Source organism: Lynx canadensis, chromosome C1 (genome assembly GCF_007474595.2).
Source record: "Lynx canadensis isolate LIC74 chromosome C1, mLynCan4.pri.v2, whole genome shotgun sequence".
NCBI classification, from domain to species: domain Eukaryota; kingdom Metazoa; phylum Chordata; class Mammalia; order Carnivora; family Felidae; genus Lynx; species Lynx canadensis.
In genome coordinates, this window is record NC_044310.1 from 211932784 (window position 1) to 211946179 (window position 13396).

Below are 13396 nucleotides of genomic sequence, written 5' to 3' on the forward strand. Positions count from 1 at the left end.
TTCAAAGTTTTTACTGGTTATAGTTTCTCAGGTTTTCTTTTTCTTCTTGAGTCAGAATTGATAAATTATATATTTCTGAGGGGTTGTCCATTAGGTCTGATTTTATGTTAGTTAGTGTAACAATATTTCTAAGTCCCTGTTGTAGCCAATTCTTCATGAGTCTTGGGCTTCACCTCCTGGGCTCTTGGTTCCATCGTCTGAGCCATCTTCCTTGTCCACGAAAGATAACCCATCTTTGCAGGTTTTGTTTTCTCAGCCTACTTCCTGTTGGTAGGAATTTGAGAATCCAAAGTCTTTTTCCTTTTCCACTGCCTCTGACCCTTCCAGTTCAAGCTGGCAGGCGGTGTTTCTACCAGTAGAATTCTCTTAAAACTTCATGCGTTGTCTATTGCTGTTACTGGGGTTCACTCCATTAAACAAAACCACACCTACACACCTTTGTTTTTTGTTTTGTTTTTGCTTGTTTGTTTTTGTTTTTATTTTTATTTATTTATTTATTTAAAAAATTTTTTTAACGTTTATTTTTGAGACAGAGACAGAGCATGAACAGGGGAGGGACAGAGAGGGAGGGAGACACAGAATCGGAAACAGGCTCCAGGCTCTGAGCTGTCAGCACAGAGCCCGACGCGGGGCTCGAACTCACGGACCGTGAGATCATGACCTGAGCCAAAGTCAGACGCTTAACCGACCGAGCCACCCAGGCGCCCCTGTTCTTGTTTTTAGATAAGCCCTTCTTTAACTTGGTTTCTGTGCTTGCCTCCTGAGTGGCAGTACCCTTCAGCTTTTCGAAAGCTCTAAAATTTGACTGAATGGTTCTTAACAAAGCATTTTCCAGCCACGCCCTCAGCTTCATCTTCAGACCATATTTTCCTGAGAGTTTTCCAAATTTGACTTTTGCCTGAGAGGCATTCCTTAATTTTTTTTTAAATTATTATTATTTTTGTTTGTTTCTTTTTTTTTTAATTTAAATTTAAAATTTTTTTAAATTTACATCCAAATTAGTTAGCATATAGTGCAACAATGCTTTCAGGAGTAGATTCCTTAGTGCCCCTTCCCCATTTAGCCCATCTCCCCTCCCACAACCCCTCCAGTAACCCTCAGTTTGTTCTCCATATTTATGAGTCTCTTCTGTTTTGTCCCCCTCCCTGTTTTTATATTATTTTTGCTTCCCTTCCCTTATGTTCATCTGTTTTGTGTCTTAAAGTCCTCATATGAGTGAGTGAAGTCATATGATTTTTGTCTTTCTCTGACTAATTTCACTTAGCATAATACCCTCCAGTTCTATCCACGTAGTTGCAAATGGCAAGATTTCATTCTTTTTGATTGCCGAGTAATACTCCATCATTTATTTATACCACACCTCCTCTATCCATTCATCCATCGATGGACATTTGGGCTCTTTCCATGCTTTGGCTATTGTTGATAGTGCTGCTATAAACATGGGGGTGCATGTGTCCCTTCAAAACAGCACACCTGTATCCCTTGGATAAATGCCTAGTAGTACAATTGCTGGGTCGTAGGGTAGTTCTAGTTTTAGTTTTTTGAGGAACCTCGATACTGTTTTCCAGAGTGGCTGCACCAGCTTGCATTCCGAAGGCATTCCTTAATTTTAGCATTGTTTGCCATCTGACGAGGCACAGAATATTCTAGACCAGCAAATCCTGGCAGCTTTGTAAGAAACCTTCTTTAGCTTCTCTCTTTGCTCTCACATTTTACTTTAAGCAGCAAGAAGAAAATCAGACAGCATGTTCAACACCTTGCTTGGAAATCTACATAGCTGAATCACATCTCCTTAAGTCTGTTTCCTGCTTTGCATATCTCAGTAGGCAATAATGTAACTGAACTTTCTGCCACTACATGACAAGGATCTGTCCTCCAGTTTTTAATAATATTTTCTTCACTTTCCTTTAAACTCTTGCCTATAAAGCCTCCTCAGAGTCCATCAAGCATCTACTAACAGCTATTAATTAATTAATTATACTATTTACTGAAAGCTCTTCATCCTTGCACTTAACACCCTCCTCAAACTCATTCAGATTTTCTGTACAATTGCCAATTTCAAAGCTACTCCCACATCTTGGGTTTCCATTATGGCACCACAACACTTGGAGGCACCCAAATTTTTATTGTCTATTGTTGTGTAACAAATTACCCTGAAACTTAATTGGTTAAAACAATAATAAATGTTTATTAACTCAAACGGTGTCTGTGGGTCAGGAATTTGAGAGCAGCTTAGCTCCATCGTGCGATTCAGGGTCTTGTATGGTGTCGTGTGGAGCCTCGGTCATCTGAAGGCTCGACTGGGGCTTGAGGCTCGAATCCCTTGAGGACTCCCATAGATGGCTGACATATAAGTGGTGGTTGTAGCTGGGAAGTTTCAATTTCTTTCCCCATGGGCCTCTCCAGAACACTGCTGAGCATTGTTAGCATATGACAGTTGGCTTCTCCCAGTGTGAGTGATCCCAGAGGCAGCAGCAAGACAGAATGCCCTCTGTCTTTTACGACCAAGACTTGGAATGTCATTCATACACTATCCTATTGGTCACATAGGTCACCTCTAATTCAGTGTGGGAGGGAGACACAGAAAAATGAGCCCAGGAGAAGAGAATCTGTGGCACCACCTTGGAGGCTGGTCACCACATAGTCCAACATGAAGACAGTGATTTTGCTTTTCAAAATGGATTTTGTTTTACCTTTTTTTTTTGTTGTTGTTGTTATTTCAAAAGAAATAAATGTTGGTTACATACAACTGAACACAAATACTTGTATATACTATTTTGTGTATCCTTTTTAATTATATATTTTATAGTATAAATACTTTTATGTATCCTAAAATACTGGTATATATCCTTTTCTAGTTTTTACATTTTGAGGACTTTACTGGTAGAGAATTCCTAAAGTAAATCTGAGTCTTCATTGAACATGTTTTCCTGGCATTGTAAAATGGACAAACATCTCCAGTTATATTAAGGGATGTTTTATTGCACTCAGGGCTTCTCTTCTCCCTCCAATAAGTAAGCACCACTTTTTCCTCTTATTCTGCTGGTGGGCTAGGAGTTGTCCACAATAACTATCCTTTAGAGTTGATGGGGCTGTTTTTCCCTGAGGAAAGCCCTTGGACTTTCGAAGTGCCTTGAATTGGAACCACTTGGGATTCAGAAGCAACTAAAACCCTTAATGCCCTAGAGTGCTTGACTGACCAGTTCGGGAGAGAAATCACATATGCCTGGCTCTTCCAAGTTGCACAGTTAGAGTTTTTGCACAAATATGGTCCACACCTTACATCCATTCTGAAATCGGAGACCCATCAACCAGTTGAATCAGTTCTGCCAACTCCTACAGGGGGCCCAGTGTTCCTGACAGCTCCATCCTGCTTGCTCCAGGAGGAATGTTCCAGGCTGAGGAAGGAAGGTGGTCCCCCAAATCTTGGGTATTTAGTCTCATGTAGAGTAGAGAGTTCTCTGTCTTTGAAGAACAGGTCTCTAGAAAGGCTAGTTATAGTGGTGCTTTCAGAGTCCGAATGGAAAACATGAGCCTCAAGAAACCAAAAACGTCCCTGCTTTGGGATCCCTGGAATCCACATGCTTATTCCATCATCACAATGTTTTCCTCTCTTGTATAAGAAGGTAGCGTGCTTTCCTTCCTTCTTCCCTTCCTTCCTACCTAGATTTAAAAAAATTACACTGGTAATACAGGTTTATTGTAGAAATATTAGAAAACACAAATAAACAAAAGGAAGCGAAGTGAAAGTCACCATCCAGATTTAACCACGTTAAAATTTGAATATATATCCTTCCAAACATTGAAGGTTTTTCTGGGTTAAAAAAAGAACCAAGCTAGTACTTTCTTGCACTGAACATGCTTAGGTAGGACCATTATATGGGCTGATTCTTTGTGAACTTTTCCCTAACTTGGAAATGGCTGAAAAAGCATACAAAATATTAGGCAAAAATTAACACAATTTTCATGAAATATCCACTTATTTTCCTCTTTCTATTTTTCCCCCTATTATGTAAAGATGGGGATGAAAGAAGGTAAAGAGGAAAGAAGAAAGTTTGGTGGAGAAACACGTTTAGCAATGAGAGAAGAAAACTCAACTCAAATGAAGAGATATTGACATGTTTCAGGCCAATCAGGGGAGAGGGAGGGTGGCAGAAAACCCACGTGGACCGGCATCTTTGCCCAGTCAGGGATGAGGTAAGGGAGGCACTGAGACTAGTTAAGTCAGTTGTCTGAAGTTGGTGCTGATGAAATCAAGGGATGCAGTTCATCACTGCGTTCAACAGTGAGTGTCCCTCAAAGGTTCTGATCTCACCGCGGGGACAGCAGTTGGAAACAAATGTCTCACAAAGGCGTATCACGAGTCCCAGGGGCAGCTTGGTGACAGTAGGAATGACTTGGTCTAATCCAACATTACCCCCCGGGGGGAAGAATGCCCTAAAGCCCGTCTTACTGATACAGGTTGTGGTTTTTACCTGACTGCACATGATAACCTTGTTGGTTTGTTGGTTTCTTTGAATTGCAGTTCAAATTGCCTTAATATTTGGTGCAAGAGTATTAGACTATGTCTTCAATTTATGTGAAGGTAAATTTGACTTCCTTGAACGGCTCTCAGACAATTTGCTCCTGAGTATCATTTCTTATCTGGATCTTGAAGATATTGCCAGGCTTTCTCAAACATCACGCAGATTTGCAAAGGTAACAGATAATTATTTTGTGTCTATAAAGGTTTTTCCTTGTGCTTCCTCAAAGTTTTAATTTTTTCTTTCTTTTCGCTTTATTCTTCCTTTCCTTTCCTTTCCTTTCCTTTCCTTTCCTTCCCTTCCCTTCCCTTCCCTTCCCTTCCCTTCCCTTCCCCTCCCCTCCCTTCCCTTCCCTTCCTTTCCTCCTTCCTTCCTTCTTTCCTTCCTTCCTTCCTTCCTTCCTTCCTTCCTTCCTTCCTTCCTTCCTCTCTTTCTTCTTCTTCTCTTTTTAAACATAGCAGTGGTTTATTGTTTGCATTTATTTTAGCAAGCATTTGTTGAATACTTAATCATGAGCACTGTTTTAAGCACAGAGGCAGCAGAGGTGAAAAAAACATTATTTCTGCCCTCCAGAAATTTACAGTCTAATAGGAGAGATCCAAACAAATACAAATTATTACAATTTAGTGTGAACAGTTCAACAAGGGATGCGTGTATGAGGTACAAAGACAGTGCAAAGTCATTTCCTCTGCCAGGCTTCACAGAAAGGGCTATTTTATCTGGGTTTTCAGGAGGAAAATAAGAGTTCACCAGGTGGTCTGGAAGACTAGGGGCATTTCAGGTCAAGGGGCATTCCAAGTTCAGGCAGAGGCACGGCCACATGAAAGAATAAGGTAAGTAGTGGCTGCCCCTTATGTACCTCCATTTCTTCCACTAACCGTCCTTTGCAGAATTATCTATGCACGGTGTGGATGGTTTTGGAGAATTGTTCTTCATGATGTTCTCATGAACAGGTTCTTCAGCCTGTTCTCCATGCCCCAGGCTGACCAAATGGACTCTCTCACTACTCTGAATCCTCAGCAGAATGACACGAGATCAGAAGACACGCTTGGTGCAATGTCAGGGCCTTGATGCAACCATTATTGGTTCCTCTCCCAGGATCCTGGAAGGTGCCTTGGTTCCTGCCCCTTTAGCTCTTCTTAGACACACATACTGTCCTTCCATTAAATCCTTTTTTGGCTTAAATTAATCAGAGTTGGAGTTTGTTTGAAATGGAAGAAACCTAGGTTAGTAGTTAGTTACAATATACTGGGGCACAATGACCATTTATAAAAGAGCATGCAACGTTTCCCAGATGACTTAAATCATAATCTTTTTTTTTTTTAATTTTTTTTTCAACGTTTATTTATTTTTTGGGGGATAGAGAGAGACAGAGCATGAACGGGGGAGGGGCAGAGAGAGAGGGAGACACAGAATCGGAAACAGGCTCCAGGCTCTGAGCCATCAGCCCAGAGCCTGACGCGGGGCTCGAACTCACGGACCACGAGATCGTGACCTGGCTGAAGTCGGATGCTTAACCGACTGCGCCACCCAGGCGCCCCCATAATCTTTTTTTTTAAGAAGTATTCATCTATTTTTATTTTATTTTATTTTATTTTACTTTGTTTCGTTTCGTTTCGTTTCATTTCTATTTTATTTTATTTTATTTTATTTTATTTTATTTTATTTTATTTTATTAAGTAGGCTCCACACCCAATGTGGGGCTTGAACTCAGGACCCTGAGATCAAGAGCTGCATTCTCTACCGACTGAGCCAGGCAGGCGCCCCTAAATCATAATAATCTTATTATCTAGAGAGTCAATGCTTTTGTCACAATCATGCCATAATATTTCTTGATTTTCATATATTAATTTAAAATAATATGTTTGATATTATTTGATGTATCCCCTTTGAGAATAAAAGCGTATATTTTTTACTGGGTTTTCCCCCTAAAAATGGAGAGCCAGAAGCAAGTATTAGAGCAGTCACTGTATATTTTTTTGCCATTAAAAAATGTATTAACGTGAAGGTCGGCTGCTGATAAGAAGCTGATTATTCATACTTTCGGTGCAGAAGAATTTAAAATACGTAAAATGTACTAGTGGGGATCTATGGAAAGCTTTTGCTAGGGCCTGCGCTTGTTCCTGAAATGAAATGGAAGAATTTGACAGAAAATGGCAGCAACTGCAGTGTCTTCTGGAATTTATTCCTTGTGCGGAGCACCTGTCTTCCTTCTAGGTTTTGCTCACTTCCACTCTCGATTACTCTCCCTCTCAGGGTCCTGCCATTATTTCAGTGCGGTCTTGGAAATACCCTCCGTAATTTACCTGCTGCTCTAAAGTAAGGCTTTTCTAGGTTGCTGATTTCAGCTCTCAGTATCCTTGCAGAGCAGAATTATTAGGAGACAGAGCCTGGTCCAAGGCTGCTGCTGTTTTTCTTTCCAAGCAATATTAACCACTCATTTCTATCTTCGGTCTACATTTTACCTGGACACCATTTACTTACTTTTCACCTGCATTTAGAAACGATTTTTATTTACCTGTTTGTCCTATCATTTATTTACTACATTGTCTTATTAGTGAAAAGAAGAAAGCTTCCTTTTCCAATTCCTGCGGACAAATTTATTAGCAAGTTATTTGTGACTGCGTCCAACCCTTTCCTCTGATCTCGGGGAGGGAGGTGTTCCTCTCTTGTGCGAGGCCCGGGCCACCTGCCACCTGGCTCCAAAGTCCAACCTGGGGAACTTCAGTCTGTCGCTCGTCTCCTTTCTCTTCTGTGTTGTTGCTGCTGTTTTTAAAAGCCTTTTCTGTTTATAAATAAGTTTAGATCTGTAAGTGTTGCAAAGGCAATACAGGGGGTTCGCATATGCTAACATCTTATGTAACCGGGACATTTATCAAAACTAAGCAATTAATATTGATATAATACTGTTATGGGATAGCCATAGACTTTATTCGTATTTCATCGTTTTTTCCACTAATGTTCTTTTGCCGTTCCAGGATCCAGTCTGGGATACTATGTTGCATTTAGTTCCTATCTTTAAATCTTTCTTTCAATTGTTTTTTCCTCTCGGTGCATTCATTTTCTCAAATCAGTCTTCATCCTGCAGAAACCAAAAACTCTTGACTCTATTTGTAGCCAATCTCTTTCCTCTTCTCTTTGGGAAAACAAAACAAAACAGTTTACAGAACAATTCACCCTCAGCGAACTAACGTCATCAATAGAAGTGAGATTGTATAATCCATGATGAAATGAGAACAGTAAGTAAATGAGATATGAAGAGTTGGTTATCAGGCTAAATTTATTCCATTTAAATGATCATCCTTTATTGGAGGTTAGGCCTTCCTATCCTGGGGAGAGTTAAAATGCCCCCCCCTTTTTTTGTATTAAATAGTGACCTTAAAACGTGATCATTTTAACAAATTATCCTTATTGGAAAAATAAAAAAATTGGCTACCTTATTTTGGTTCTTAATTTTGTTTCTAGAAATTTCACTGGTCTTCCAGCAGCCCAAGTATTCCAAATGCCACTAGTCCATGGTCACCCTACCTCATCGTCTGTTCTCTCCTCTATCCGTGCCTCCTAAATATCCCTGGCCTCCCTCACAGTAACCCTGTCCTTGTCACATCTAAAGGACCTGTTTTGGGCCTTCCTCTTCCTGACCCATCTCTGCTTCCGGGATTCTCTGCTGGGTTTTCTTGTGGCCATCCCGTCACTGGCCTGTCTTCCATGCGTGGCCGTAAGATGCACTCCAGTCATGTCACTATCCTGCTTAGTGACCCTTAGTGACTTCCCGTCATTTCCCGAACGAGGTCCAGACTTTTAGCTGCCACATCAGGCCATGGTGCCCTGGCCTTGCCTCCTGCCTGTGGCCCCAACCAGGTAAATTATTTGCAGCTCTCTTGTGTGCTGTTCCCTCTTCCAGGAAAGTCCTCCTTCTGACCTACCACTCTTAACAGCCGCCATCTGCTCTTGCTCTGATTCCATGTTGACCCAACCACAGGGCTTCCGTGGGTACGCACCTGAAAGTCTGGCCACCGGATGATTCTGTTTCTCAGGGTAAAACAGGAGGCATCCTCTGGGAGCTTGGCCAACACGAGCACACCCCTGAGGGGTAAATCCGAGGCCAGGGGGTATGGGAAGGTCAGCCTGAGGGCCAGCCCTGGGATTGCTAGGAGCTCATTTAAGGTCATGCTGCCACAGGGGACCTGCCTGGGGGCCTGCTGGCTTGCCCCAGGTGGCACCAGACCTTGACGGTATCCTTTCTCTGCAAACTGCAGCAGATTAGACCCAAAGAACGTCCCCCTCAGCTAGACGAGACACTGAAGCCCGGACAGCACAGGGACAATGGTGACCGGTATATTCATCTTGGTTGTGCCTCGGGAACAGTTACAGGCTCCCTATGACCGTGATTCCCAAGTCTGCCAAGTAGGCGAGGTACCCAGGGAGCAGGTGAAAATAGAGGGGCTAGGCCCACACCCTGAGGGGGGTAGGCGGGTCTGAGGTGGACCCAGCATCCGTGCTCTTGATGTGTTTGCTTATATTTACAGCAACCCAATTCTGAGTTCAGTCCAAGAATTTGACCGGCTGATATTAAAATGGTACATATAGGAGCACCTGGGTGGCTCAGTTGGTTGAGCCTCTGACTTCAGCTCAGGTCATGATCCATCTCACAGTTCATGAGTTCGAGCCCACATCGGGCTCGCTGCTGTTAGCCCAGAGCCTGCTTCAGATCCTCTGTCCCCTTCTCTCTCTACCCCTCCCCAACTCGAGCTCCCCCCCCCCCGCCCACGTCCAAAAGATAAATAAAACATTAAAAAAGCTACAGATAAAAGGTCTCTAAAAGGCTGGAAGTTAGGGTGGGGGAGGGTGGGGGGGGGTATTTTCCTATCTTTACTGTGTACAGGTATTGTGGGGTGTTTTGCTTCGATTATTATGCAAGAAGAATCTTAAGTGATTATGGCTCATTATACTATTCATTTCTATTTGTAATTCACTCTTTTCCCTTATTGGAGTACTTTTAGAGTAGGATGAGAGTATAGGGAAGTAAAAAAGTAAACAATCCTGGCTGCTTTCTGCTCAAAACCGAGTGTGGTGGTGTCCTGACAGACAGCTGGGTTCTGTTCTTCGATCAGCCACTTCCCACTATGAGCCTTGGGCAGCGCCCTTATCCTTTCAGAGCCTTAATTTCCCCCTTTGTAAAAGGAGAGGTCTTAACCAGTTAAGCCCTGGGATCCCTTTCGACTTTCAGATAGCATCGTGTGTGTTAAGTTCATGCACCACCGCCAGGGGGAGCTAACTCCACGATTAGCTGTGCCTTGGATCAAAGCCCCTGGAACCATAGTCAAGATGTAGACCTTGTGTTTTTCAGCCTGGCATCTCCCAAGCTAAGAGCCCCAGGGTTTGGGAGGCTTAGATGAGGGTATTTTGTAGACTAATTTGTAGTATAAGACAAATTATAAATATTTCCAGTATAAAATATGAGTCATGAATGGAGTTACACTGGTGGAGATTTCAGCTCTCTTTTGAGAATTCTTTTCTCTTCCTCCAAACCTCGTAGTTTTCTCCCATAATCCTCATTATAGGAGACACACTCAGATATCCTGAAATGTGTCGTGTTGGTCATGGGGTAGTCATCCTCATGTGAGAGTTCAAATCTTTTAAAGGAGGATCAGAGGATCCGTTTTGTTTTGTTATTATTAAGACATTTCCTGAGAGTTTCCCTTTGTCGTTTGTGTTTAGAATATGTTGTGATCTGAGTTGGGAAATCAGACCTTGAGGGACTGTTGAAGATAGGATGACAGATGACGAATATCAAAATGTTTGGGGGGCTGTCACTATCATGTGTGAATGTGTAATCGTTTTTGCTTTGATGTTTATGCAAGAAGAATCTTAAGTGATTATGGCTCATTATACTATTCATTTCTATTTGTAATTCACTCTTTTCCCTTATTGGAGTACTTTTAGAGTAGGATGAGAGTACAGGGAAGTATAGAAGTAAACAATCCTGGCTGCTTTCTGCTCATAACCAAGTGTGATGGTGTCCTGACGTAGAGGTAATGCTGACCTGTTTTCCCCTTCCCAGAAGGAAGTTAGGACGCACGAACGCAAACAGGACAGAGCCAAGGCCAGGCCCGGAGTGGTGCCAGTGGGATGCTTGGCTGCCTGGGGCTGGGGGCAGAGTGGGCAGTATGTGGCTGGGTATGCCCCAGGTGGACTGAAATGGTGGCCGCCGGTAGGCAGACAGAAATCAGGGGCACTCAATAGTTTCCCTCTGGGTGGCTGTGGAATGCTGCTGGGGTGGGTCCCAGGGTGCTCAGCGTGGGTTGTAGCTTGTGAGGGGCAGGTATAGATGGTGGTGGCGACAGGCAGAGCCGGAGTGTGTCCAGGGCAGGGGCAGACACAGAACGTACCTTGTGTCTGGGGATGCCTGGCAATCGCTCAGGCCTTCCTCCCACAGACAAGGGAGGCAGCTGGGCTTCCCCACCCACCATGTTCTCCACAAGGTTTGGGGCTTCAGCCCTTCGATGTCGTGCTACTCACACCATGTCTAAGCCCACGGGTTAGGGGGTGAAGGCTGTTGCTCTCCTGACCTCCTGCTAGCCAGAACTGGCTGCTCAGGGGACCATCTGGGATGACAGCACTGTGCCCAGTGAAAGAATGGGTGGGTCCAGCTCTCTTCAGTTTGGTTTCAATGATCTGCAGGGAGAGAACTTTCTAGAACTTGTTCCAAAAGGACGGTCAGTTTGGCCTTGTTAGTTTCATTCCAGCATTAGCACAGAGCATATTGTAAGGACTTAATTGTGAATCTGTCTTCTGTAGTATTCTCTTAGTATTCCTCATGCCCGGCAAATAGAGGTTCTGAAGAAACGTCTGCATAGACGGAGAGAGGATAGATAGATGCTTTGGTTCTTCTGATCCTTAAGTTTATCTAAGTGACTAATTGGAAGAAAAAGAACATTTTTCTCTGGTCTTAATTTCTGTGAACAGGAATTAATCAATCACATTATTCAATGTCCATAAATAGGTAGTTCCTTCTCTCGTCTTAATTTCTATGAACAGGAATTAATTAATCACATTATTCATTGTCCATAAGTAGGTGGTTCCTTGATGTCTCTGGATTCGTAGTTGACTTCTCATTCTTCCATTCTGTGAACTGATGGTCTTTCTTGGTTTTCCCCAGACTCCCAACCATGGCAGCTGAACTGTCTACCCAGTGGTAGCTAAATGCTTATGGCGCCTCTTTCTAGTGTCTTTTTTTTTTTTAATTTTTAATGTTTATTTATTTTTTGAGAGGGCGAGAGTAAGCTCCAGTGGGGGAGGGGGAGAGAGAGAGAGGGAGAGAATCCCAAGCAGTCTCTGCAACGTGAGTGCAGAGCCCAATGCAGGGCTCTAACTCATGAACTGTGAGATCATGGCCTGAGCCAAAACCAAGAGTCGGATGCTTAACCAACCAAGCCACCCAGACATCCCTCTTAGTGTCTTCTGAGAAATGGGTGAGGTAGCAGGCCGTTCTGTCTCCCTTTCCTGCTCGTTAATTATATATATCTCATGTGCTTTACGTATGTTATTCCTTTAAAAAAAAAAACAACTTTTTTTAATGGTTATTTATTCTTGAGAGAGAGAGACAGAGTGAGAGTAGGGGACGGACAAAGAGAGAGGGAGACACAGAATCTGAAGCAGGTTCCAGGCTCTGAGCTTTCAGCACAGAGACCGATGGGAGGCTCGAACTCATGAGCTATGAGATCATGACCTGAGCCGAAGTCAGACGCTTAACTGACTGAGCCGCCCAGGCGCCCCACAAATGTTAGTCCTAATCTGCACTAAAAGTTTAGTATCATTTCCATAGAATCATAACTGTCATTTACTGAGTGCCTGCTATGTGCTAAGCACCGAATACGTAATTCGATGTAATCCTTAAGCAGCCTGTGAGGTGGATGGCAGAGAATATCTTGTCCTGACTTTATAGAGAAGGAAACAGAGGTTCAGATAAAGTCCACAGCTGGGGAGCAGGGGAGCCAGGTACTGTACCTGGGAAATCTTACCCCAAAGCTGTTGTGCTAAAATCACTTCATTCTGCTTCTTAGATGACCAAGCACAAGGCTGGGTGTGGAGACAGGCTCAGAGCAATTAAGTATTACGTCCAGGTTTAGTTAATTATTAAGTGGCAGGGCCAGAATTCAAATCAACTACGTTCACTAGTCGTCCGCTTCAGTACCTGAAAGACATAAAGAAAAAGAGTCTGCCTTTTATAAAATTGGAGATAAGTATGGGAATGTGTTTCTTCCCTCCGTAGATAGGAACTACAGCGGGTAGGTACCACAATGACAGACCATTGTTTTGAAAGAGTTTTCTTCCTCCGGCCCCATGGAAGCATCCATTGGCAGCAACGTGTAAATGGGGTTCCTCCCCATCTTAAGATACACGTCCGAGTTTTTGGTCTGGTCTATTTCAAAGTCTTCGTTATCCTTTATGCTGTGTTACCTATACGACTGTGAACACTTGGCTTTCTTTTCCATGTAGCTTTATATATTTGCCTACGAGCCATTCCCAATGACCACGTTCGCCATCATGGAATTTAAACTAACAGAAGGGAAGATGTCAGAAGGTAGCTTGAGCCCCGTACCAGTTTATCATTTAACTGATGGGATTACGTGAAGTGATTCTGTTTTGGGTGAGTTTCTCTGTAAGAAGGGACCCATCATTATCTTGTGAAGGACTCAAAGCTCATAGCCATCCTTAAACTGCAATTAGATAGCATAGGCCAAATATACTAAAAATCTCAAGAGCTTTGTGCAATAGCCATGTTAGCATAAGACTAAGTTCTAGATTGTGACTTGGGATAACACACAACCCCTAAACCCCAGTGGCTTAACACAATAATAGCTGTTTTT

General features: G+C 42.9%; 1 protein-coding gene across 2 annotated transcripts in view; it reads left to right on the plus strand.

Moving 5' to 3' along the window:
- FBXO36 (F-box protein 36) overlaps window positions 1–13396 on the plus strand; it is a 99780-nt gene that overhangs the window by 68434 nt on the left and 17950 nt on the right. The window contains exon 3 of one of the 2 annotated variants that reach the window (XM_030326690.1): window positions 4526–4698. The exons of the other annotated variant lie outside the window; for it this stretch is intronic. Coding sequence (XP_030182550.1) covers window positions 4526–4698 — 173 coding nt within the window. The remainder of the gene's footprint in view (window positions 1–4525; window positions 4699–13396) is intronic. 2 annotated transcript variants of the gene reach the window in all.